Source organism: Salmo salar, chromosome ssa03 (assembly GCF_905237065.1).
Source record: "Salmo salar chromosome ssa03, Ssal_v3.1, whole genome shotgun sequence".
NCBI classification, from domain to species: Eukaryota; Metazoa; Chordata; class Actinopteri; order Salmoniformes; family Salmonidae; genus Salmo; species Salmo salar.
In genome coordinates this window covers 8,206,081-8,233,000 of record NC_059444.1, presented here as the reverse complement: position 1 = coordinate 8,233,000, position 26,920 = coordinate 8,206,081, and the positions used below count along the sequence as shown (strand labels likewise).

The window sequence follows — 26,920 nt, the reverse complement described above, 5'->3', positions numbered from 1 at the left end:
TCAGCTGTCTGGGACCTTTACAAGCCAAACCTTCATATCCTAACTGCTAAACACAGCCTACATCGTTGTCACCATATTATCTAACGTCATAGTCAACATAGCTACTAGAACTAACGCGTTAGTAAACACGCTACAATCATGCAGTACAGTGTTAAGTCAGCAAGCAGTTTAGCAGTTACACCGGCGGGCCCTGGTGGCAATACATTTATAAAATCAAAAGCTTACCTTGACTTGGAAAAGTTTGAGCCGGGTGTTTGAGTACGCTAAACTAGCTAGCTGAGAAATTGGAAGAAAAAAATACAACGAAATCCCTCTCTCTCCTTCATTTTTGAGTCAACTACTCACCACATTTTATGCACTGCAGTGCTAGCTAGCTGTAGCTTATGCTTTCAGTACTAGATTCATTCTCTGATCCTTTGATTGGGTGGACAGTTCATGCTGCAAGAGCTCTGATAGGATGGAGGACGTCCTCCGGAAGTTGCCATAATTACCGTGTAAGTCTATGGAAGGGGGTGAGAACCGTGAGCCTCCTAGTTTTTATACTGTAGTCAATGTACCCAGAGGAGGATGGAAGCTAGCTGTCCTCCGGCTACACCATGGTGCTACCCTACAGTTGAGGCTACTGTAGACCTTAATTGCAAAACAGTGTGTTTTAATCAATTATTTGGAGCCGTAAAAATATTTAGTATAGTTTTATCTAAAGGATAACTTTAATGTTTCACTATTTTTATGGAATTCACTGAAGAAGATGGTCCTCCCCTTCATGCTCTGGTATAGATAATCTTCTAAGATAACAGATTATGATCGAGACATGAGGTTAAGAAAATGAAGTTTTTATCCTTGTTGGATGGCCAGAATTCGGGGGACTAAATCAAATGGGGGACTAAATCAAATGGGGGCCAGAGAGAAAAAAAGTAGTCAGAAATGTGGAACACTGTATTGCGTCAGCTAGGCTGGATTCTGTGCAAGAATTAAGGCTACCTGACAGGCTCACTTTCCTGTTGAACTCGTTCTTTCTTCTCGAACCCACAGGACATAAAAAAAAAAGAGGTAAGATGGATATCGATTTTGAGACGAATTATTTCATGTTCTTTTTCAAATATTTCTCAGAAAAACAAGAATCTCTCTGAAAATGTCAACTGAGCACTAAGCATACAGTGGGGGAACAAAGTATTTGATCCCCTGCTGATTTTGTACGTTTGCCCACTTACAAAGTAATGATCAGTCTATAATTTTAATAGTAGGTTTATTTGAACAGTGAGAGACAGAATAACAACAACAAAAAAGACGCATGTCAAAAATGTACTAAAATGATTTGCATTTTAATGAGGGAAATAAGTATTTACCCCTCTGCAAAACATGACTTAGTACTTGGTGGCAAAACCCTTGTTGGCAATCACAGAGGTCAGACGTTTCTTGTAGTTGGCCACCAGGTTTGCACACATCTCAGGAGGGATTTTGTCCCACTCCTCTTTGCAGATCTTCTCCAAGTCATTAAGGTTTCGAGGCTGACGTTTGGCAACTCAAACTCACAGATGTTCTATGGGATTAAGGTCTGGAGACTGGCTAGGCCACTCCAGGACCTTAATGTGCTTCTTCTTGAGCCACTCCTTTGTTGCCTTGGCCGTGTGTTTTGGGTCATTGTCATGCTGGAATACCCATCCACGACCCATTTTCAATGCCCTGGCTGAGGGAAGGAGGTTCTCACCCAAGATTTGAGGGTACATGTCCCTGTCCATCGTCCCTTTGATGCGGTGAAGTTGTCCTGTCCCCTTAGCAGAAAAACACCCCCAAAGCATAATGTTTCCACCTCCATGTTTGACGGTGGGGATGGTGTTCTTGGGGTCATAGGCAGCATTCCTCCTCCAAACACGGCGAGTTGAGTTGATGTCAAAGAGCTCCATTTTGGTCTCATCTGACCACAACACTTTCCCCCAGTTGTCCTCTGAGTCATTCAGATGTTCATTGGCAAACTTCAGATGGGCATGTATATGTATTCTTGAGCAGGGGGACCTTGCGGGCGCTGTAGGATTTCAGTCCTTCACGGCGTAGTGTATTACCAATTGTTTTCTTGGTGACTATGGTCCCAGCTGCCTTGAGATCATTGACAAGATCCTCCCGTGTAGTTCTGGGCTGATTCCTCACCGTTCTCATGATCATTGCAACTCCACGAGGTGAGATCTTGCATGGAGCCCCAGGCCGAGGGATATTAACAGTTCTTTTGTTTCTCCTCCATTTGCGAATAATCGCAACAAATGTTGTCACCTTCTCACCAAGCTGCTTGGCGATGGTCTTGTAGCCCATTCCAGCCTTGTGTAGGTCTACAATCTTGTCCCTGACATCCTTGGAGAGCTCTTTGGTCTTGGCCATAGTGGAGAGTTTGGAATCTGATTGATTGATTGCTTCTGTGGACAGGTGTCTTTTTTACAGTAACAAGCTGCGGTTAGGAGCACTCCCTTTAAGAGTGAGCTCCTAATCTCAGCTCGTTACCTGTATAAAAGACACCTGGGAGGCAGAAATCTTTCAGATTGAGAGGGGGTCAAATACTTATTTACCTCATTAAAATGCAAATCAATTTATAACATTTCTGACATGTGTTTTTCTGGATATTTTTGTTGTTATTCTGTCTCTCACTCTTCAAATAAACCTTCCATTGAAATTATAGACTGATCCTTTCTTTGTCAGTGAGCAAACGTACAAAATCAGCAGGGGATCAAATACTTTTCCCCCCACTGTATACCAAGCTTTTTATTTACAAAGCCTTTTACATTTAAATTTAGCTCGTCATGCAAATTTTGCTTTTAGCGACCCGCAGAAACAACTTTGAAGGTGAATAACCCCAAAATATAAAATCCTCAAAAATTGTTACTAGAAACCTGCACCTCTGTCAATAGAGCTCGATGCTTATGAATCAGATTTATAATGTTATGAAATCCGACTTTAATGTTGATGATATGTTCAAGAAAGAACCCACTGAACAATTAATAACATGAATTATCATATTTCTATTGGTAAAATGTATTTTATAATACAAGGAAGTGGAACTTCATCACCAAAGCAATCCCTCTTGGCAGTGTGGGTGGACTCCCTACTTAATTAAGGCACTGTTCTTTCACACACCGGACCCATAAAGCTGGAAAGAGTTGGCAGCCTTTGGCAGACAAGATGGCCTACCTGTGGCTGCTCTGAGGCCCCTCTCAGCATGGCCAGGTGGGTGAGCAGTCTGACCAGGATGAAGGGGGTGAGGGACATGTTTTTGGTGTCCAGGGTGTCTGGGTTGTCCCTCCTCTGAGGGTCTCCCAGGATGTGGCCAGTCCTTGTGAGATCTCCCCTAAGAGGACACGTTCAGTTATTGGTCATGACATGAGATCTGGAGCCATGTATAAAATGGATCAGAAAACACTCTAAGAAAAAAAGGGTTCCAAAAGGGTTCTTGTCTTCATAGGAACCATTTTTGGTTCCAGGTTGGACCCTTTGGGGTTCCATGTAGAACCCTCTGTGGAAAGAGTTGTACATGGAACCAAAAGGGTTCTTCAAAGACTTATCCTATGGGGATAGATGAAGAACCCTTTTTCTAAGAGTGGTGGGAGTGCTGGTCTAGGATCAGGTCCCTCCTGTCCATATACTTTAGTATTATTTTAAAGGCCAAACTGATCTTACATCAGCACTCCTACTCTGATGCTTTGGCAGTAATATCAATGTTGGACCCTTAGAGAGCTGACTTACTGCTGTAGCTCCATCTTCTGGAAACCAGTCAAGGGAACATGCTTCTCCCCTCCAATCTCCACCCTACACTCTAGACATTGTGCCTTATGGGTGGGTTGACCACACTGCAATAGAGTGAGTAAATCATTTGGCTGTTTGCTTAGCTAATGAACATAAAATATGAAACTAACGCAATTTTACATGAAGAACTTTGCTTACCTTATCCACAACACAGGGGTGACCATTCGGACAAGCTGTTGAGATTTGAGTCAAAACTGAGCTTATTATTACAGAAATGTCATTGTTTTTAACCCAAAATTGTATTAGCTGAATCTGAAAATAACAATTAATTTACATGTCTATACTGTCTATATGCTTCCTGTAGCACGATGTTAACAAATACAATTTCACAGAGGTGTAACTCGGATGATTTACTCAAAGTTCAAGTTATAGTACATGCATTTATCAGGTTAGGATTCAAAATGTCTGTACTTACAGTACCAGGAGAGTCCATAATCCACTTCACTCTGTGTTATAAGCCTTTGAGCGACAGCCAGCATGTCCTCAGGCATTGTGGGTAGAAAGGAACTCTGTTGGGGTAGACATAAGCAGATAAAGACAACTCTCACAGTCAACAAGGAGAAAGTCAATGTAAGATATTGACAGGTGCTGATGAGAATCATACCAGCATATTGTTGGGAGACAGGCCAAGCTGCTGAAGAGGTGTGAGCAGCCCTTCTGTCCCAGTGAGCAGCACAGCAGACATGTGGACAACCAGCTCTATTAGGGTGTGCTCCACACTGGACCGGTCTGCCAGGACACTCAGTCCTCCCATCCTGTTGTGAACCAATTCTTTGGCAAAGTCCCTCACTTCCCTGCAATTTAGGTACCTTGATCCCTCGATGAAGTCCTCAAGTGCTTTGCATTGCTGGAGGAATAAAACAAAGTCAGCCATTTTGGATAAATGTAATTGGGATTTTCTGAAGTCTACAAAAAGTCAATATAATTCAAAGTATAACTATTATATCATAAAAATCAGAATAGTTTGCCAACTCTATCGTTAGTTGTGGGCTAACAGTTTTCCCTCTGATGTGGAGTTGAAGGAGATGGTCTAACGTGTATAGCTTAGGGGCGGGGTAGGGGGCTGTCTTCCTACCTTAGGGGCGGGGTGGAGGCCTGTCTTCCTACCTTAGGGGGAGGCCTGTTTTTCCTACCTTAGGGGCGGTTAGGGCGGGGTGGGGGTTTCTTCCTACCTTAGGGGGGGTGGAGGCCTGTCTTCCTACCTTAGGGGAGGGGTGGGGGCCTGTGTTTCTACCTTAGGGGCGGGGTGGAGGCCTGTGTTTCTACCTTAGGGGCGGGGTGGGGGCCTGTCTTCCTACCTTAGGGGCGGGGTGGAGGCCTGTCTTCCTACCTTAGGGGCGGGGTAGAGGCCTGTGTTCCTACCTTAGGGGCGGGGTAGAGGCCTGTGTTCCTACCTTAGGGGCGGGGTAGAGGCCTGTCTTCCTACCTTAGGGGCGGGGTAGAGGCCTGTCTTCCTACCTTAGGCGTGGGGTAGAGGCCTGTGTTCCTACCTTAGGGGCGGGGTAGGGGGGTTTCTTCCTACCTTAGGGGGGTGGAGGCCTGTCTTCCTACCTTAGGGGAGGGGTGGGGGCCTGTGTTTCTACCTTAGGGGCGGGGTGGGGGCCTGTGTTTCTACCTTAGGGGCGGGGTGGGGGCCTGTCTTCCTACCTTAGGGGCGGGGTGGGGGCCTGTCTTCCCTACCTTAGGGGCGGGGTGGGGGCCTGTCTTCCTACCTTAGGGGCGGGCGGGGGCCTGTCTTCCTACCTTAGGGGCGGGGCGGGGGCCTGTCTTCCTACCTTAGGGGCGGGGCGGGGGCCTGTCTTCCTACCTTAGGGGGGGCGGAGGCCTGTCTTCCTACCTTAGGGGCGGAGGCCTGTCTTCCTACCTTAGGGGCGGAGGCCTGTCTTCCTACCTTAGGGGCGGAGGCCTGTCTTCCTACCTTAGGGGCGGAGGCCTGTCTTCCCTACCTTAGGGGCGGAGGCCTGTCTTCCTACCTTAGGGGCGGAGGCCTGTCTTCCTACCTTAGGGGCGGAGGCCCGTCTTCCTACCTTAGGGGCGGAGGCCTGTCTTCCTACCTTAGGGGCGGAGGCCTGTCTTCCTACCTTAGGGGCGGAGGCCTGTCTTCCTACCTTAGGGGCGGAGGCCTGTCTTCCTACCTTAGGGGCGGGGAGGCCTGTCTTCCTACCTTAGGGGCGGGGAGGCCTGTCTTCCTACCTTAGGGGCGGGGTAGAGGCCTGTCTTCCTACCTTAGGGGCGGGGTAGAGGCCTGTCTTCCTACCTTAGGGGCGGGGTAGAGGCCTGTCTTCCTACCTTAGGGGCGGGGTAGAGGCCTGTCTTCCTACCTTAGGGGCGGGGTAGAGGCCTGTCTTCCTACCTTAGGGGCGGGGTAGAGGCCTGTCTTCCTACCTTAGGGGCGGGGTGGAGGCCTGTCTTCCTACCTTAGGGGCGGGGTGGAGGCCTGTCTTCCTACCTTAGGGGCGGGGTGGAGGCCTGTCTTCCTACCTTAGGGGCGGGGTGGAGGCCTGTCTTCCTACCTTAGGGGCGGGGTGGAGGCCTGTCTTCCTACCTTAGGGGCGGGGTGGAGGCCTGTCTTCCTACCTTAGGGGCGGGGCGGAGGCCTGTCTTCCTACCTTAGGGGCGGGGCGGAGGCCTGTCTTCCTACCTTAGGGGCGGAGGCCTGTCTTCCTACCTTAGGGGCGGAGGCCTGTCTTCCTACCTTAGGGGCGGAGGCCTGTCTTCCTACCTTAGGGGCGGAGGCCTGTCTTCCTACCTTAGGGGCGGAGGCCTGTCTTCCTACCTTAGGGGCGGAGGCCTGTCTTCCTACCTTAGGGGCGGAGGCCTGTCTTCCTACCTTAGGGGCGGAGGCCTGTCTTCCTACCTTAGGGGCGGAGGCCTGTCTTCCTACCTTAGGGGCGGAGGCCTGTCTTCCTACCTTAGGGGCGGAGGCCTGTCTTCCTACCTTAGGGGCGGAGGCCTGTCTTCCTACCTTAGGGGCGGAGGCCTGTCTTCCTACCTTAGGGGCGGAGGCCTGTCTTCCTACCTTAGGGGCGGAGGCCTGTCTTCCTACCTTAGGGGCGGAGGCCTGTCTTCCTACCTTAGGGGCGGGGTAGAGGCCTGTCTTCCTACCTTAGGGGCGGGGTAGAGGCCTGTCTTCCTACCTTAGGGGCGGGGTAGAGGCCTGTCTTCCTACCTTAGGGGCGGGGTAGAGGCCTGTCTTCCTACCTTAGGGGCGGGGTGGAGGCCTGTCTTCCTACCTTAGGGGCGGGGTGGAGGCCTGTCTTCCTACCTTAGGGGCGGGGTGGACGCCTGTGTTCCTACCTTAGGGGCGGGGTGGACGCCTGTGTTCCTACCTTAGGGGCGGGGTGGACGCCTGTCTTCCTACCTTAGGGGCGGGGTGGAGGCCTGTCTTCCTACCTTAGGGGCGGGGTGGAGGCCTGTCTTCCTACCTTAGGGGCGGGGTGGAGGCCTGTCTTCCTACCTTAGGGGCGGGGTAGAGGCCTGTCTTCCTACCTTAGGGGCGGGGTAGAGGCCTGTGTTCCTACCTTAGGGGCGGGGTAGAGGCCTGTCTTCCTACCTTAGGGGCGGGAGGCCTGTCTTCCTACCTTAGGGGCGGGAGGCCTGTCTTCCTACCTTAGGGGCGGAGGCCTGTCTTCCCTACCTTAGGGGCGGAGGCCTGTCTTCCTACCTTAGGGGCGGAGGCCTGTCTTCCTACCTTAGGGGCGGAGGCCTGTCTTCCTACCTTAGGGGCGGAGGCCTGTCTTCCTACCTTAGGGGCGGAGGCCTGTCTTCCTACCTTAGGGGCGGAGGCCTGTCTTCCTACCTTAGGGGCGGAGGCCTGTCTTCCTACCTTAGGGGCGGAGGCCTGTCTTCCTACCTTAGGGGCGGAGGCCTGTCTTCCTACCTTAGGGGCGGAGGCCTGTCTTCCTACCTTAGGGGCGGAGGCCTGTCTTCCTACCTTAGGGGCGGAGGCCTGTCTTCCTACCTTAGGGGCGGAGGCCTGTCTTCCTACCTTAGGGGCGGAGGCCTGTCTTCCTACCTTAGGGGCGGAGGCCTGTCTTCCTACCTTAGGGGCGGAGGCCTGTCTTCCTACCTTAGGGGTGGGGTATAGGCCTGTGTTCCTACCTTAGGGGTGGGGTAGAGGCCTGTATTCCTACCTTAGGGGTGGAGGCCTGTCTTCCTACCTTAGGGGTGGGGTAGAGGCCTGTATTCCTACCTTAGGGGTGGGGTATAGGCCTGTGTTCCTACCTTAGGGGTGGGGTGGAGGCCTGTGTTGGCTGCTCGGTACAGACTGGTGACTTCTCTGAAAAGAGACAGCAGGACATACAAGGTCCGCCTCCTTGCAGGTGCAGTACATCTCTACAACAAAACAACACACAAAGATGAGGACAAATTCACCAAACATCCATAAACTCTTAGGTTAGAAATAGTTTTAATAAAACTAATACACACACACACACACATTACATACAGTGGTATTGAGTTTAGTGGAGTTAAACTAATACCTGACAGGTATCCTCAATCTCCTGCACACTGTCCTCTAGTACTGCTTTGGCAACAGCCTCGCGGATATCCTGGTAGTCGTCTCCATAGACGAGATACTGGTCCATCTGGCCAACATCTTCATTCTGCATACAAGACGATGGAAGACCCTGATATCTAGAACATCGTCCTTCACAGTACTAGCTAGGAAATACACATCATTGTATCTAACCCGCTCAGGTCCTCTTTAGAAACATGTTTGTAAACAATAGAGAACAGGAAACAGGACCGATGGGTAATTTCAACAGTTTAAAACAAATGGAGTTGTATGAAACGTTTCATGAAACCCTGTGATGTACCTGCTGCTGCAACTCTTCAGGAAAAAGCCACCTGTACTTCTCTGTATCCTTCAGCATTCTCTGGACATACTCTACACCGTGCTGGCTGCTGACGTTGCGGATCAGGTAAACCCGGTACCAGTCGTTCTTACTCTCCTTACACAGGCTCCTAACAGCACACAGGAACTCCTCGACAACATCCTGAGGATTTTCACATTCCCCTGCACACAATGTGAGGAACCGAGGACAGATCTTGGATCAGTCAGTCAAAGTGATTGCAAGCATTCTTTATAAAACATTCCGTATAAAAAAACAACTATAATTCATTTACACCAACAAGCACAATTTTTAAAGCAACAAGGATCAGAATTCATGACGCCATATTGACTGAGTGTTTTTACCAGACTGTATGCTATGGAGCAGGTGTGCAGCCATGTCCAGGCATAGACGGACCCTCGCGATCTGTTGCAGGTACTCTATTGTGACGGTCTCAGCCGACGTAGTGACAAAGTCCAGGAAGTGACGCAAGAACTCAGTCTCATTCTGCAGGTAGGCCTGCTGATCTGCAGGCTTCTGGCATTCATGTGGCTTTCTGTCGAACATGGAGTCCTGCAGAAAAACAGTTATAAACATCTATTCCATTTATTTAACCTTTATTTATCCATAAAGTCCCGTTGAGGTTAGAAGACCTCTTTTACAAATAGAATAGTGATAGCACTCCATTGATTTAGGGTGAAATCCTGTCAGATCCTACCTCAAGGCAGTTGATGTAGAGCGCATAAAGTTCATTTTTATCCTCTAGAATGTTGCTCTCTTCTATCAATGTCAAATACTGCTGCAGATATTCTTTGACATCATCAAAGCTAAAAACACAACAACAAAAAGAGAGTTAATTTTCAGTCAAATGTTTGATAACATCTGAAACCAACTGAATTGCGTTGCTGGTTACAGCAGCATTGCAGTGATACACTACATGACGAAAAGTATGTGGACACCAGCTCGTCAAACATCTCATTCCAAAATCATGGGCATTAATATGGAGTTGGTCCCCCCCCCCCCTTGCTGCTATAACAGCCTCCACTCTTCTGGGAAGGCTTTCCACTAGATGTTGGAACATTGCTGCGAAACTTGCTTCCATTCAGCCACAAGAGCATTAGTGAGATTGGGTACTAATGTTGGGCGATTAGGCCTGGCTTGCAGTTGGCATTCAAATTCATCCCAAAGGTGTTCGATGGGGTTGAGGTCAGGTCTCTGTGTAGGCCAATCAAGTTCTTCCACACCGATCTTGACAAACCATTTCTGTATGGACCTCGCTTTGTGCACGGGGGGCATTGTCATGCTGAAACAGGAAAGGGCCTTCCCCCAAACTGTTGCCACAAAGTTGGAAGCACAGAATCGTCTATAATGTCATTGTATGCTGTAGCGTTACGATTTCCCTTCACTGGAACTAAGGGGCCGAGCCCGAACCATGAAAAACAGCCCCAGACCATTATTCCGCTTCCACCAAACTTTACAGTTGGCACTAAACATTGGGGCAGGTAGCATTCTCCTGGCATCTGCCAAACACAGATTCGTCCGTCAGACTGCCAGATGGTGAAGCGTGAATCATCACTCCAGAGAACACGTTTCCACTGCTCCAGAGTCCAATGGCGGCGAGCTTTACACCACTCCAGCCGACGCTTGGCATTGCGCATGGTGATCTTAGGCTTGTGTACGGCTGCTCGGCCATGGAAACCCATTTCATGAAGCTCCCGACAAACAGTCCTTGTGCTGACGTTGCTTCCAGAGGCAGTTTGGAACTCGGTAGTGAGTGTTGCAAAAAAGGACAGACAGTTTTTACGCAGTACGCGCTTCAGCACTCAATGGTCCCGTTCTGTGAGCTTTTGTGGCCTACCACTTCGCAGCTGAGCCATTGTTGCTCCTAGACGTTTCCACTTCACAATAACAGCACTTACAGTTGACCGGGGCAGGTCCAGCAAGGCAAACATTTTACGAACTGACTTTCTGGAAAGGTGGCATCCTATGACGGTGCCATGTTGAAAGTCACAGAGCTCTTCAGTAAGGCCATTCTACAGCCAATGTTTGTCTATGGAGATCGCATTGCTGTGTGCTCGATTTTATACACCTGTCAGCAACGGGTGTGGCTGAAATAGCTGAATCCACTCATTTGAAGGGGTGTCCACATACTTTTGTATATATAGTGTATAAACAACATTTATTTCCTGGTTCACTCACGTGTACTTGAGCAGAAGCTTGAGTATCACTGATCGCACCACAGGATTCTTGTCCATAGACTCATCAAATGGTGAGAAATCTTTGGTGTGTATCTGACTTTGTGCTGGTACAAATATAATACATATCAGAACACAGATAAAAACATTTTACTGAGCCACAATCTTCCCTCTGGTCTGTTTAATGCTTAAAATGTCAAAAAGAATACAGGAACAAATGGAATCTAAACTCTATAATTTTGGCTAGTGTGTGTGTGTGTGTGTTGAGGGTACCTCTGATGAGTGGGATGGGTTCTGTCTCAACCATGAGGAAGGACAACAGGTGCAGGATGACACCTTTTGATGGGGGGATGTTGTCCTTGAAGCACACAGTAGTGACCAGGTCTATGAAAAACGCATTGCAACTCTGCCTGAACTGAGCGTTTAGTGTGATGCAAGCTCTGCAAAACCATAGTAGACAGATTAGACAGATAAGACGGTTAACAGGGAAAGACATGTCCTTTATCATTGGTTATCCAGATTTAAAAAAAAGGGTAAAACACACCCACCTTATGTCCTCAGTCACTTTGACCTCGAAGTCATCTGGGAGTTCGTGTTTGCACGTGGGGCAGTACATTTGGCCTGTGTTGAGACATCCTCTGACACAGGTCAGACAGAACATGTGGTGGCAGGGCAGGTCCACGGGGTCTTGTGGTTCCCCCATGCACACACGGCACTGGAAACCAAACCTAAAGAGAAAAAAATAGCTGCCGTTATTAAACATCAAATTCTGTATACAGCTTATCAACCACAGCGAATAATGTAGACATATAATATGAATAGACTTTTACACTAAATAAATTATATCATATAGACCTACTTGCAAATCAGATCACTTGCTTTTTGCTTGCAAGTCTTCAGTACTGTAATGATGGCCGCAAATGGTTCCTCCGATTTTACGTCTGAGTTTTTAGCCAGAATCTGCCACACGAGATAATTAGCAGTCACATAGATTAGTTAAAATGACATCCAACCAATTGAGTTGATTTCAGTTGAATGTTTTTTTTTTAAATGACATAGTTGTCGCCCATTACTCCCATTGGTTTTTAGCTAGTGGTGTCAAAAGTTAGCTGAAGTTCCAGGGTTAGGAACCGTTTAAACATTCACTTGTAAAATACTGAATTTATCCTTAGAGCACAAAGTTCAATGCAATGAGAAAATTGCAATACGTTAACATAGTTCAAGAGCTCAGGTTGACTTTTACATTTATTTCCATCCCATATTTCAGGTTTAGCAACCATCAGACTTAAACTATGTAGAAGTATAAACAAAGCACAAATGTAATTGGTGGCATGTTGACTTAAAGAACAAAAATATATGATATAAACTCACTTTGCCTATGGTACGAGTGTGATCAAGGACCAGAGACTTGAGCTCCCTCTCCTCAGACTCAAAGCCTATCAGCATGTGTTCCACAAACAGAAAGACGATGCAGATACGGTTCCAATGATTACTAAAAACACAAAACAAACAAGGACAAATCTTTACTTATTCTGGAAGAATTAACCATATCTGGGAGAAAGTTAATTCAGACAAACAATTACTTAACTTTTATTTATTTATATATAAGTTTTACTATGTTCTACATTGTATCAAAACACAAACACAGACATCAAAACTATGAAATAACACATATGGAATCATGTAGTAACCAAAAAAAGTGTTAATTCAAAATATATTTGATATTTGATATTCTTCAAAGTAGCCACCCTTTGCCTTGATGACAGCTTCGCACACACTTGGCATTCTCTCAACCAGCTTCATGAGGTAGTCACCTTGAATACATTTCAATTAACAGGTGTGCCTTGTTCAAAGTTAATTTGTGGAATTTCTTTCTGTCGTAACGCGTTTGAGCCAACCAGTTGTGTTGTGACGAGGTTGGGGTGGTATACAGAAGATGGGGCTATTTGGTAAAAGACCAAGTCCATATTATGGAAAGAACAGCTCAAAGAAGCAAAGAGAAGCGAGAGTCCAGCATTAGTTTTAGACATTAAGGTTTCTTCAAGTGCAGTCGCAAAAACCATCAAGCGCTATGATGAAACTGGCTCTCGTGAGGACCGCCACAGGAAAGGAAGACCCAGAGTTACCTCGCTACAGAGGATACGTTCATTAGAGTTAGCGGCACTTCAGATTGCAGCCCAAATAAATGCTTCACAGAGTTCAAGAGACACATCTCAACATCAACTGTTCAGAGGAGACTGCGTGAATCAGGCCTTTATGGTCGAATTGCTGCAAAGAAACCACGACTAGAGGACACCAACAAGAAGAAGAGACTTTCTTGGATCAAGAAACATGAGCAATGTTCATTAGACCGGTGGAAATCTGTCCTTGTCTTTGTTTGACACAGAGTAGGTGAACAGATGATCTCCGGGTGTATGGTTCCCACCGTGAAGCATGGAGGAGGAGGTGTGAAGGTGTGGGGGTGCATTGATGGTAACACTGTCAGTGATTTATTTAGAATTCAAGGCACACTTAACCAGCATGGCTACCATAGCATTCTGCAGCAATATGCCATCCCATCTGGTTTGTGCTTAGTGGGACTATCCTTTGTTTTTCAACATGACAATGAACCAACACACCTCCAGGCTGTGTAAAGGTTATTTGACCAAGAATGAGAGTGACGGAGTACTGCATCAAATGACCTGGCCTCCACAATCACCCGACCTCAACCCAATTGAGATGGTTTGGGATGAGTTGGACCGCAGAATGAAGGAAAAGCAGCCAACAAGTGCTCAGCATATATCGGAACTCATTCAAGACTATCGGAAAAGCATTCCAGGTGAAGCTGGTTGAGGGAATGCCAAGAGTGTACAAAGCTGTCATCAAGGCAAAGGGTGGCTACTTTCAAGAATCTAAAATATATTTTGATTTGTTTAACACTCATTTGGTTACTACATGATTCCTTATGTGTTATTTCATAGTTTTTATTCTATTCTATTCAATGTAGAAAATAGTAAAAATAAAGAAAAACCCTTCAATGAGTAAGTGTCTAGATTTTTGACTGATACTATATATTTTTGTTCTTGCTTTTTGAATATCATGGATATGCTTGCTTTATTACTTCATTCCAACATGTGTGGATGGACTAGCACCTTGAATTCAGAACTTTATACAGTGAAGGTCTTCACCTCTTTCACAACGCATATTGACTTTCTTAAAAAATAAAATGAATAAAGAAAGTCAAATGGCCCTCTGTAGTCTTTCAAAGGGACATTTCCCTCACCAGATGTAGTCAAACAGTTCCCGGCTCCTCTCTCCATACTGCTTCAGGCTTCTCTGGGAGCAGACCAGCTCCATAGACCCCTTCAGTCTTTTCACCTGCTTCAGCCAGTCCTGGCACTGGGCATCAGAGTCCAATGCATGGGGTTCCAGGAGCTCAACACAGGCAACAGATGCATAGACATCCAGAACCTGGCAGAGGAGTGAGACAGAAACATAGTATAGTTACAGGCATGTTTACTATGACATTTCTATCAGCATGTTGGCAGCCTCATTTCAATACAGTATATACTGTACATAACCTGGTAAAAGTTCAACTACCATATATACTGATGTGATACTACTATCATACATTCATATATACTGTATCTTCAACTACTATCATACATTCATATATACTCTATACAAACATTTGGCACATAAAAAAACGGATTTCTCATAACTAAATGCGGCAGTGTGTGGAAAATATATGCACTTAACATCTCTGGGCTGTTCTTCACTAGTGTGATTCTTACCATCTCTGGGCTGTTCTTCACTAGTGTGATTCTTACCATCTCTGGGCTGTGCTTCACTAGTGTGATTCTTACCATCTCTGGGCTGTCCTTCACTAGTGTGATTCTTACAATCTATGGGCTGTTCTTCACTAGTGTGATTCTTACCATCTCTGGGCTGTTCTTCACTAGTGTGATTCTTACCATCTCTGGGCTGTCCTTCACTAGTGTGATTCTTACCATCTCTGGGCTGTCTTTCACTAGTGTGATTCTTACAATCTCTGGGCTGTCTTTCACTAGTGTGATTCTTACCATCTCTGGGCTGTCTTTCACTAGTGTGATTCTTACCATCTCTGGGCTGTTCTTCACTAGTGTGATTCTTACCATCTCTGGGCTGTCTTTCACTAGTGTGATTCTTACCATCTATGGGCTGTCCTTCACTAGTGTGATTCTTACCATCTCTGGGCTGTGCTTCACTAGTGTGATTCTTACCATCTCTGGGCTGTCCTTCACTAGTGTGATTCTTACCATCTCTGGGCTGTCCTTCACTAGTGTGATTCTTACCATCTCTGGGCTGTCTTTCACTAGTGTGATTCTTACAATCTATGGGCTGTCCTTCACTAGTTTGATTCTTACCATCTCTGGGCTGTCCTTCACTAGTGGGATTCTCTGCAAGTGAGGAACCACCTGTGGTTGCAACGACATCATCCTGGTGAGGTTGTGCAGACGGGTACAGTACATGTTGTAGGCAGTGTGGATCAGGGGCAGGGATGGAATCTCTTCACTTGAAGCTTTTCGTCGCCTCTGGAGCTCATTCACACAGCAGCTCAGGGCTTCACACAGATGCTGGGAAAATAGTATTACATATATTCATTAGGATCGCCTAATTGATGGGTAGCCATATTATAATCATACTTGACAGTAAATAGAAAGGACCTTTCTATAAATGGAACCTATTGTTTTACGATTTGTATGTATTGAAAACATGATGAGCAAGGCATACCTTTAACTCCCCCTCCGAAGCCACATTCATCGTCATGGAAATGAAGTCCTTCAGGTACCTTTGGAAAAATTCCCTCTGCAGTTTCTCACCCAATGTAGAAAGATACTGACCAAGGGGGATATTCTCAAAGAACACCTCGACACGTCCTCCCAAGAAAAAAAATGTGTAAAAGATTGAGTTTATACAACGAAATACTATAAGTAGTCCACATGAGAGTTAAGAAATACACCTTTACGAATAATGTATTACATTTGCTTAAGCTATACAATTCTTATCTAAATGTATCGTTAATTATTTATTTTTTTAAAGTCTGAATTAAGGCATTCAATTATTTACTTCCGCTCTGCTGAGTTTGAATCAATAGTTCATCCAGGATATCTCTGATCCTCCAGCTAAAGGGCATAGTGCAGCACATGGTCCTCTCAGCTGTGACATGGCTCTGCACAAGGATGGTCTTAGACTCAGAACTGTGGGAAATGGGAAGTCTGTTAGCAGTGACATCTACCTGTTCCACTGAGACACAACACAGGCTACATAAAACCTTATACATCATACAAGGACTCCAGGCAGTCCAGTCGGTTTCTTAATCCAGTATGTGTATCATCATCATCACACATAAATCACTCACTTGAGATCAACGTTAGGAATATCAAGCATCTCGTTACTGCCGAATATCTTCAGCCACAGGTTTCTGACTTCCTCCCCACTGTTGCTGTCCAGCAGGAGGTCAAGATTACAGTCCCTGTCGATGACTGAGACCAACTGGGCCAAGAGGGGTGTGACCACTGCTTGGATTCTCTTCCATAGAGTTTGTCTGTGGAACAAATACAGTATGAACTGACTATACTTCTGAACAATGACAAGACCAAATAATAATTTGAAAATGAATGAAATTATAGATTTTCCATATGCAGAGTAGTGCAGTATCATTGATTAACATACGTGAATGTTCCCCCCTCCTGAAGAGCATTGATGTTGGATGCCTCCGTTAACACCCAGTACTTGGGGGAAGGGATATTTCGCTCACGGTTCTCCAGTAGAGAGTGAAGGCGGCTTCTCAGGGTTGTCAGGAACGTAGCTTAAGGGCACAATACAGAGATCAAGCATATAAATTAATGTAAAAGCCAGTTACCTTTAGTTGCAGTATTTGTCTGCTGTTACGATCTGAGATAATTGTTCGTCTCAGATGTTCTATTTTTTGATCTAGAGCCCCTTTCTAATGAAAAGTACTATAGTAAATTATGGTAGAAATACTATAGTATTCACTGTAGTGTTTTTGCAGATTTGACTGCATTTACAGCTAAATATAGTATAAATTACTGTAGTAAAATAAAAACTGTAGTAAATACTATAGTAATGAATGTAGTGTTTTGGGGGATTGTACTATACTGTAGTATTTACTGTAGTGTTTTTACAAAAAAAGTAGTATTCTCTGTAGTGTTTTGCTTACTTTACTGTAGTATTTGCTGTAGTGTTTTTTGTGTGGAAAATACTGTAGTATTTACTACAGTTTTCTACAACATTCGATAGTAAGTACTACACATGATCGAGGGATACTACAGTGTGTAGTATAGTATTCTACATTATACCGCAGCATTGTTGAATACTTGCTTCTGATTGGCTAGAAGGGCATTCTAGTATGGGCATTAAAACCAGATAATGGACAGTTGGAAAATATAGAAAATCGGGACACCTACACATGCAGACCGTACTTGCTACAAAGTTACAGAAAGCTAAACCAACAACCACACAAACCAAAATAGGATACATTGTAAACACAGGTCCAACAAGGAAAAACTCAGCTAGTTAGCTACTTTCTTTGGAGCATCTGATGACTTAACATGGTGAGTGATGAACATTCATTTCCCTCGTCACTACTGTTGCAGTCATGACGCAAGTGGCACTATGCTGTCAAATCCTCCCACATGTTTCTAGTTTTTATTTACAGGTTCAACAAATGATTTAGCTAGTGTTTGATATGTAATGCAATCTCCTTGTAAAGAACAGTGTCAAGTGTCCTGACAAGGCAAACACTTTTCTAGCTATGCCAGGCAAAATCTGGCATCATCAGATTGTTATGGATGTATCCAAATGAATGTCAATAGAGAACAGCTTAAACAAACGCAAATGCAGATACTTTGCTGTTATTCTGGCTGCAGAGTTCGTAACTGTGTTAGCCGTAGCTATTTGGCTAGTAAGCAAAAAAGGATAAGAACATTGCCAGTGAAAATATAGAAGAAACACATATAGAACCATCAATATCAAACAAACAACTGGGTCGCGTCTCTAGCAACCAAAAGGTGAGAAAGTATTAATTTGTTTTAAATAAACATTTAAATAGCAACTTTTTTTTTTGTTCTACCGTTAAATGTGTGCTTTAATATTATTTTCTTTGGCAACTGTGGTATAACCGGGATAAATGCCTCCTTGCTGAACATTACATTGGAAAAAAGAACTCTGCAAGAGGACTCGGCTCTGCCTTGTGCCGCTGCCTCGTCCATTATTTCCAAGGTAATGTACGGGAACGTTGGCGTTTATCCCTTACACATAATACAACATTCTATAGTAAGCACTACACAATCGAGGGATACTACAGTGTATACTACAGTATACTGTTCTAGTTTATTACAGAATTCTATAGCAAGTACTGTAATATTTTATAGTGATCTGTAGTATTTATTTTATTTTATTTTTCAAGTGAGAAGGTTCTAGGTCTTGTCTTTAACCACTGCAACATACAGTTAACACACTGGAAATATTGTGGGTTAGTAACCTTTCAGGTCCTTGCTATCACTGAAATTACGGTAACACACTGGAAATATTGTTGGTTAGTAACCTTTCAGGTCCTTGCCATCACTGAAATTACGGTAACACACTGGAAATATTGTTGGTTAGTAACCTTTCAGGTCCTTGCCATCACTGAAATTACGGTAACACACTGGAAATATTGTGGGTTAGTAACCTTTCCGGTCCTTGCCATCACTGAAATTACGGTAACACACTGGAAATATTGTGGGTTAGTAACCTTTCAGGTCCTTGCTATCATCCAGAAGTGTCAGCAGGATCTCAACTCTCCTGGTGCTGAGAGCTCCACTGTCCTCCTGGTCTCTGAGCATGCTCACTGCACTCTGCACACAGCTTCGCACCAGATCTGTGGCATTAAACTCAGCCTGAAACAACAACATGCTCACATGAATAACACACCCATACCTTGTTAGGGTTACAGAAACCAGAAGCACCTGCATATCATAATTAAGAACTGCAATACAAACTTGTATACAATATATAGTATACAATACTTACAGAGTGCTCTACCCCATGTGCCTCGATGTATGTGTCATCTGTTTGCATTGCTGGAACAAGAAAGAAAACTATGAAAAAACTAATTATCTAGGATTATTTACAGTCAATTCCCAACTATGGCATTTGTTCTACTGTTCATAATAACAGTTGGTAAAGCATGGCACTTGCAACGAAAGGGTCATGGGTTCTCTTCCCACTGGGGCTACCCATAAAAAAGTGTACTTAAGTAATTTTGGATATTTATCATTTATAATACGAGTAAAATGTACCCTCGGATGGCTCTTCAATTTTCTCAAAAAGTTGGCTGATGGGTAGCTTTCTCAAGGACTGGACATCTGATACAAACTCTTTGGATTTTCTAAGGTCGTCAATGTGAACTGATTTCCAGGGTCCTTTGCAAAGAAAAAGAGGATGGAAATTGCATACCGGTAAATATTAAAGAGAAACCGGCATACTGCTCTTGCTAGTATCACTGTTCTTTATTAAACTTGAGGCATCGGCCTCAAGGCCTTTGTCAAAGCTCTGACGATACGTAAAGCTTGATAAAGAACAGTGACGCTAGCAAGAGCTGTATGTTGCTCTCTCTTTTCTTTCAGTGTTATTTCAATTGTTACCATGCACCTACAAAAAAAGATTGCTCAGATGTGCAAGTGCCTTTTTTTGTATTTTGAATACCGGTAAATATTGAAAGCATTTCAGAACAGATCATTTCTTTGTGGGATGCTAGATCATACTATTAAATCGGCCTGTTGTATAGCATTTAACAGAACTCACCTCCATGAAATCCAACATAGGAGGTTCCACCTTTAATTCGGGGCAGTTTGGTAACAAAGTACACAAACACCCTTCCATTGTCACCATCTTCTTTTGATTTGTTTATTTCATTTATGGATGAATATCTGAGGAGATTCAAAGATCAAAAATTTAAATGGAAAAAAATACAAAAACAAGTATAACCTAATACTTCAGTTTAGTTCTCTCCAATAGTTGTGACGACAAATCTAAATGAGAATCACTCACTTGGCAGATGCCAGAATGTTCATGCTCTGGGAGTCCTCATCATAGTCTGTTTGGATGATGAGGACTTTGTCGGCAGATTTGGAGTCAAGAAATTGCCTAGAGAGAACACAGTTATTTTCCTAATCCTGTACCATTCTTATGAATGATCTACAAGGTTACACACACACACAAGTGATACAATTAGGGTTGCAAAATTCTGGTAACTTTCCCAGAATTCACAGGTTTTTCCAGAAATCCTGGTTGGAAAACGCCTGCAATCAGAACGGAATAAGCAGGAAATCCAGGAATCTTCCAACCAGGATTTCTGGAAAACATTTTGGGAAAGTAATTTGAATTGTGCAACCCTATATACTGAGCTTCTCTTCAACATGTTAAGCAGACCTGATTTCTTTAAGGAAGGAGTGCTCTGTGTCAAACTGTTGCAGTGAGAGAAGCTTGACGTTGCAACGCTCTGTGATGTTCTGCAGCTGATGGATATCTGCTGCTGTCAATAACCGGGAAAATGTTGTGACCTTCAGAAAGAGCAAAAAAAACGATTTATGAGCAATATAAAGATACATTCTATTCAAGGTATATTCTTCAAAAGATAAGATTCAAGTGAATTACCTCTGTAAAGTGGTAATGCAACCATTCCTCCTCCTGTGTGTGAGAGGCAATGAAGTCTGCCAGGGAATGATGATTCTGCTCCTCGAAATAGATTTGCGTCAGGTACTCGGTCTCATCATCAGATAATTTAGTCCCGTCAAGCCGAATGACAGAATCTGGAGTTGCACAGTTCAGCATGATAAGCTTGGCTTCATCCAGGACTCTCCTCTTAGTGTCAGATTCGTCAGACTCGGTTTTCATCTTCTCAGTCACTTGCAGGACCACAGAGGAGCATGTGTCTGAGTGGTAGCCAATGAAGACATCATGTGGCTTGTAGCGGTCTGTCCTGGACTGCTGACTTTTCAAGGAGACAAACTGTTTGACCCATTCCTTTAGTTGTTCGACAATCTCCGTCTGGTCCTTCTTGAGAACAGTGTTGATGTCCAGGTAGTGCTTCTCCAGACGGTTTATCAGAGGAATTGGGAACTGCTTGTAGACCACCTCTTTCTCTTCAATGACAATTAGTCGGAAGTCTTTGTGAACTCTGCACTTTACGCGATGGGTTCCCAATCCAAGATCAACATACTTCTGACCCCCAAGTGAAACATAGTACTGGTTCAGAGCGTCGTAGAGACTTTCGTACAGATTCTGAAGGTTCAGAAGCACAACAGTCTGGCCAGTTTCCATGCAGATCTTCACTCGGTTGATATTTCTACAGATCTGAGTGTACTCTTGATCCTTTGGGAAGCTTGAACCAAAGATGATCTCTGGATGGTTGTGGTCTGAGAAGAATGTCTGCTGGAGAATCTGGAGGGCTGCATAGTTTTTGGTGAGGACAAGGAGATATCGGCACTCCTCATCTTGGTAAATGGAAACAATGTTTTGTTTCACCAGATCAATAGTGCTGATGCCATCCAAATCAGGTTGAATGGATTGGCCCGGCAGCTCTTTGGTGAATATACGCACTGCGTCCACATCGTCCCTTCCACTGAAGTTCCTTAGGACTGCTTCAATGATTTGACCTGTACTGGGGCTCTGCTTAGAGGCCTTGGTGATGGCGAACATCATCTTCACCAGACTATAGTAATCTCGTAAACCGAAAAACCCTTTGCCTTTCTTGCAAATCGTCACATATGCTTGGGAGAAAGGTGTGAAGAGGTGCTTAACCTTCTCGAGTATCATCTTGTCAGATGAGCATATGCCTTTCGCACTCTCGAGTAGCTCATTTTGGTCTGGGTCACCACGGGACACAAAGAGGCCTCTGTTCATCTTGGCAGGGTCCAAGGCCCAATTGGAGATGCCAATAAATCCAACTCTCTTATGAGGCAGTGGCTCATCATCAATGCAGCCTTCCTCCAGTAAAGGGTGCAATGTTTTCAGAGGCATTTTTGGGGAGTCCTCTGCCAAACCAATCTCATCTAGCACAACAACAGAGATGTACTCCTCCAAATTCTTGCTCTCTTGGAAGCGGGCACATTGTCTGAATGTGTTGATGATGCCCTCTGGCGTGGAGTGAGGGCTGCACTGGAAGGACACCAGGTGAACCTGTTTCAGCCTTTTGTACAGCTCAGAATGTGCAGCTTGGCCCTGCATGGCATCTGCAACCAGAGTTTTAGACAGAGATTTGGAGCTCCCAGGCTTGCCAACCAAAAACAGGGGGATTCGTAACTCGATACAGATCACCATCATGAAAACATTCTCTTTCAAAGCCTTGTTTCTTGCTATTGTCTCTCCCATTGGGACACCACTTAGGAGAAGGTCCTGCATGACTGAGATTTCCTGCTTCATCTTCTTTGGGATGACTTGGGGAAGGAATTCGCAGATTGCGGTCTGGTATTCACCTTTTTTTTCTAGACAGGCTTGATAACATACACCAACAGCCATCAACAGTGACCAATCAACTGGATCACTGGCAGGTGAGTGTAGCTGGTCACTCCTGCTCCTCTCCTCCTGGGGTTGTTTCTGGAGGAATGTCTTTAACTCATCCTGAAACAGTGAGTGGTTGTTGTAGAACCACACAAATACTTGCATGCAGCGCTCCACATCCCTGAGACTGACAAAGCTACATTCATCTTTCTTCTTTCTCATAAATCCCTGTGATGACGACAGCACATCAGTGATCATCCTGATGGATCCTCTGTTGATTGAATTTGTTTCCACAACTCTCTGTACAATCTGCTGGATGTATATTTTCTCTGTTTCATCACTGAGTTGCCCAAAGTCCCACACCAGAGGGATCATGCTCGGGGGCAACACTTGGACCCTATACACCAGCTGACGAAGAGGGATTGATCCAAGTCTTTCTTCAGTCTCTTCAGCTCGGACCCTGTACCCCAAACCAGCTGCCTCCAGCCTCTTGATCATCTCATCTGTGTGTTTCCTGTAAGGATTGCACGCAGCAATGATTTGCAGGCCAGTTTGGGAGCTGAGTTGTTGTCCTTGCACAGTGTTGTCACATAGGATCTCCTTAATGCTGCTTATTGCTTCAGTGGTATTAGCTTCATCGAGGAAAAGAACAGAATCAAAATCGTGTTTCTCTTTATTGGCAACTGCAATCTTCTCTGCCTCCCGCACCTTGTTGTAGATCATGTCAGATGTAGTTCCACCGTGAACTTTGACGAGTTTCATGTTCTCCGTGGGCGCCCCACTCCTTCTCAACTCACACAGGAACTTGATGAGCCGTGTCTTCCCACAGCCAGTTTCCCCCATTATGATGACTGGAATGCCACACCTGAACCTCATGTGAATGGCCATCATCTTAAGTATGTTGTCGGTGGTGAGCTCATACGTTTCATCAGGGTCTGTTGGCCACTTGGTCCCCAGCACACTACATAGACGCTCAATCTTATCTGCTCGAGAAAGTTGGTCAAAGTCGATGTTAAAGGGAACTCTTTGATGTCTGAGGCCATTGTACAGGTGTTTGGTCATAATGTTTCTCTTGATTACTGCATTTGTTGATGGATTAATGGCGTCAACCCCATTTTGCTCGTTCAGCCGTAGGTGAAATCCAATGAAGGTCATGGACATATGGTCATCGTTGAAGAAGATGTATGGATGCGGTTCTGATTCCCATCTCTTCCTGATGAGGAACGGGGCTAGATCTCTTTCGTTTAGTCCAGTGTCCATCGGCTGCCTCCCATGGCTCTGGTCAGCGATGCAGAGAGACGGAGTGGCAAAGTCCTTGGCCATCAAGATCATGAAGTCAACCACAAAGTTTCTGAATCCCCTAAGAGTGTCTCCAACAAACTCAAAGTTGCAGAAATCCGATGTCTCACAGTCTAGCAACTGAAGATTGAGAAATCCAGCAAAGTTCTTCAACTCTGCCCAGGATGGATCAATTATACCACAGTAGATGAAGAGCATTTGAAGACACTCTGCATGAGTTCCTTCAACTCTTCGGTAGTTGAAGCTGTCGAGATTCTCACCCCTATGGAACCGTGTTAGATACTGGTATGGTCTTTGAAAGGTCTCACTCCTGAAACACTGGTCATCCATGAGTGGGTCCTCAGTGTCCAGTACTGGATCGTCTCCATTTCTCGCTTCCAACCCCATAACCTCTTTCGGTGGACGGCAGAAGACCTTAGGAAAGACCTCAAAGAGAGGAAAGTGTCCATTTGGATCCTAAAACAGACAAATACATGTCATATTAAATATTTTGACAAAGACCATCTCCATGACTAAAATGGGTTGTCTAACAGAAAAAGGATTTTAAGATTTATTTATTAAATAGTTGTATTTTGTTCATTAGTCCACTGTTGATATGATCCCAAAAAAGTGTGCATGTCAACAACAAAAAGTATTAAGATAAAAGCATTTTCTGGACAAAGCAAAAAGTGTGATGATGAAAAATGCATCATATGAAGCTAAACGCAATGCTAATCGTAAATCACTGTAGCCTAGTAAACAAAGTCAAATCTTGGGTTGCTGACTCCCCCCCACAGACTACTTTCAAGGTAAAGAAAAGGTCATGTTTTTTCATGTGAAAAGGTCTATCCCCTTTAATAATATATTATATATATAGTTTTCCTAAAATGTAGTAAAGAAACCTTTTCCTGCTCATAGTTGGTTAAAATGACATGATGCACACTAGATGTCATCAGTGTTTTCAGATAATGACATCGGAAAACACTGATCTTCCGCTTATCTTTTTTGACCACAATTTTTTTCCCATTTGACACGCTAGCAGCTAGCCACTGGTCTGCGTTTGGTAGGGCTATTTAACGGTATACTTCAAACCGTTTCACGTGACATGACAAAAAAAAAATATATATATAGATTTGACACTTACAGATCTGGAAGCATGTCTGAGCGGTTCATTGGTGGATTGTAGTGTCTCAATCACATACAAGTGCTTGTTGCTGCATTTCCACATCAGTCCATCGGAATCCGTCAGGTAACGCAGGAAGAACAGTTTGAATAGAAATTCATGCAGGCCTTTCTGTACCTGGAGAACATCAAAAAGCACGCATGTAAACCTCCTGGCACAGAAAAACATAAACTATTTTCAATATTTTATTAATACTAGGAATATTTACCGAGGATGTGACATCAAAATGAAAGACTTTGTGTTCCTTGCTCTCTGGCGTTTCAAACATGGACTGAAGAATGATATGCTCATCGACCTTGGGCTCAATTAAGCGAATGCATTTACGGAATGTGGTTCCCATTGTCACAGTCCCCTCCAGTTTTTCATACAACCTCTGTATGTACAGAGATTTTCCTACAAATAAATAACACATTTGATTCAGCTCTACAAAGACCTAGGTCAAATGTATGGGCATTGAATAATTTCTGATTAAAGAACTCATATATGTGTTGAGAGTATAAACTATTAGTATTCCTGAAACTCAAGACTTGCAACTGAAATTAAAAATGCAAGTTTTTAAAATAACACATTCATAATATTAAATATACCAGGGTTACATTTGAAAACCCATGTTTGGCTCTGTGGGACTATATAAAGTGAAACAAATTCAGTATGGTATGACTTACCAACTCCAGCCCTCTGGGAAGACACAATCCCAACAAAGTGTCGACCTTTGAACACAGATGCCGCACTGGTCTGGTGTGAGGGGACAGTGTAATGCCTGGACAGGTATTTCTGAATCCTCTCAAGAGACTCCTGTGGCACCACGTTCCGTTTGAACTGACTGAAGGCAGAGGGGATGTAGGTGTGCTCTCTTTCTGCGCTGCAGATGATCACCAGCCTGTAGTTGCTCCTGGAACATGAACTCAGTTTCTGAAATAACTTCTCCACTGCGTAGCTCACCTCATAGCTCAGCTGGTCTGCGAAGAGCAGGGTATAGATCTTCTCACCCAAGTAGCCTGGTGTGAGACATCGCCGGAAGAAAAGCTCCACCTGCTCATAGGACGTGGCAGGGGTACACAGGAGGACTTCATCGTAGGTAGGCAACTGCTCATAATCACTGGTCATATACAAGCAGATGCTTGAAGTCAAGATTTCATCTTGTGGGCAGATTATGAGATTAGGTTGACAATTGAAGAGGCCTTTTGGGAGCTTTCTCCGGACTGTATTCTCACTTGGTTCTAAAAGCATGGGTTCTTCATCATCTTCTTCCTGGTTCTCTTTGTTGGCCAACATCTCTAGCAATCTACCAAAGCTTCTGGTGTCTAAGGAGTCCTGGAGAATGCTCCTCATATCTTTCATGTAAGCATCCCAGACAAGATCCAGTTTTCGTAAACCAACAGCCTGGTCCAAAAGGCTCTGCAAAACATCAATGGCACAATTTCCCTCACCAGCAAAAGAAGAATCAAAGTCTATCAAGTCATTATGATGGTCAATGAATGTCTGAAATCCGATGTCTTCATCTTGCTGAGTATCTGTCATGTTGTTCTGAAAAGTCATCCATGTCTCCCACACATCTGACGCGGAGCAGTCAGGTTTGACGAAAGACAGCATCATCAACACCTTTTCATCCAATTCAGTGTTCAAATTCTTCTCTGTCAAAACATTACAAAGGTAGACGATCTGCTCTGCTGTGTAATAGTTAAGGTAATAGTGCTGAGATCTTTGTTTGTCCATGAATTTGTTCCAGTCATCCAAACACACCTCTATCTTCCTGCACAGGTCTGTAAGATGGTCCATTGCATTGCCCTCCACCATTATGTTTTGTAGAATGTTGCCAAGGTTGAATTCCATTACGATACCAGTATCACTTTGAGTATTACAGTTAATCTTGGCCTCCCAACACCTAAAAAGTGGGTTCCCAGCTGCATAAAGATCTACAAATGCTACAGCTAGCCTCTGGACACTGTCAAAAACCTGAGAAGATAAAGCAAGTTGTTTAAAAGTTCCGTTTCTGTACATAAAATCATATATTACAAATAAAATATATAATCTCAGGAATGTTCATTTAAAGATCCTGTGATAGCATGATATTTTCAGTAATTATTATTTCAGGTGTGTGATGATCCTCAAGGTCCCCA

General features: G+C 44.4%; 1 protein-coding gene across 1 annotated transcript in view; it reads right to left on the bottom strand.

Annotated features, from left to right (window-relative positions):
* LOC100380659 (E3 ubiquitin-protein ligase rnf213-alpha) overlaps positions 1–26,920 on the bottom strand; it is a 63,089-nt gene that overhangs the window by 14,566 nt on the left and 21,603 nt on the right. The window contains exons 25-55 of the mRNA XM_045714458.1: positions 25,466–26,756; positions 25,009–25,193; positions 24,762–24,917; positions 20,495–24,094; positions 20,270–20,400; positions 19,889–19,984; positions 19,643–19,767; positions 19,138–19,260; positions 18,869–18,918; positions 18,591–18,735; positions 16,508–16,643; positions 16,194–16,379; positions 15,902–16,032; positions 15,566–15,714; positions 15,199–15,408; positions 14,076–14,263; positions 12,185–12,305; positions 11,673–11,773; positions 11,362–11,541; positions 11,087–11,253; positions 10,818–10,920; positions 9,337–9,445; positions 8,984–9,191; positions 8,604–8,803; positions 8,268–8,390; positions 8,011–8,121; positions 4,391–4,633; positions 4,202–4,295; positions 3,925–3,959; positions 3,727–3,830; positions 3,175–3,331 (exon numbers count right to left, since the gene is read on the bottom strand). Of these exons, the coding sequence (XP_045570414.1) occupies positions 3,175–3,331; positions 3,727–3,830; positions 3,925–3,959; positions 4,202–4,295; positions 4,391–4,633; positions 8,011–8,121; positions 8,268–8,390; positions 8,604–8,803; positions 8,984–9,191; positions 9,337–9,445; positions 10,818–10,920; positions 11,087–11,253; positions 11,362–11,541; positions 11,673–11,773; positions 12,185–12,305; positions 14,076–14,263; positions 15,199–15,408; positions 15,566–15,714; positions 15,902–16,032; positions 16,194–16,379; positions 16,508–16,643; positions 18,591–18,735; positions 18,869–18,918; positions 19,138–19,260; positions 19,643–19,767; positions 19,889–19,984; positions 20,270–20,400; positions 20,495–24,094; positions 24,762–24,917; positions 25,009–25,193; positions 25,466–26,756 (8,958 nt within the window). The remainder of the gene's footprint in view (positions 1–3,174; positions 3,332–3,726; positions 3,831–3,924; positions 3,960–4,201; positions 4,296–4,390; positions 4,634–8,010; positions 8,122–8,267; positions 8,391–8,603; positions 8,804–8,983; positions 9,192–9,336; positions 9,446–10,817; positions 10,921–11,086; positions 11,254–11,361; positions 11,542–11,672; positions 11,774–12,184; positions 12,306–14,075; positions 14,264–15,198; positions 15,409–15,565; positions 15,715–15,901; positions 16,033–16,193; positions 16,380–16,507; positions 16,644–18,590; positions 18,736–18,868; positions 18,919–19,137; positions 19,261–19,642; positions 19,768–19,888; positions 19,985–20,269; positions 20,401–20,494; positions 24,095–24,761; positions 24,918–25,008; positions 25,194–25,465; positions 26,757–26,920) is intronic.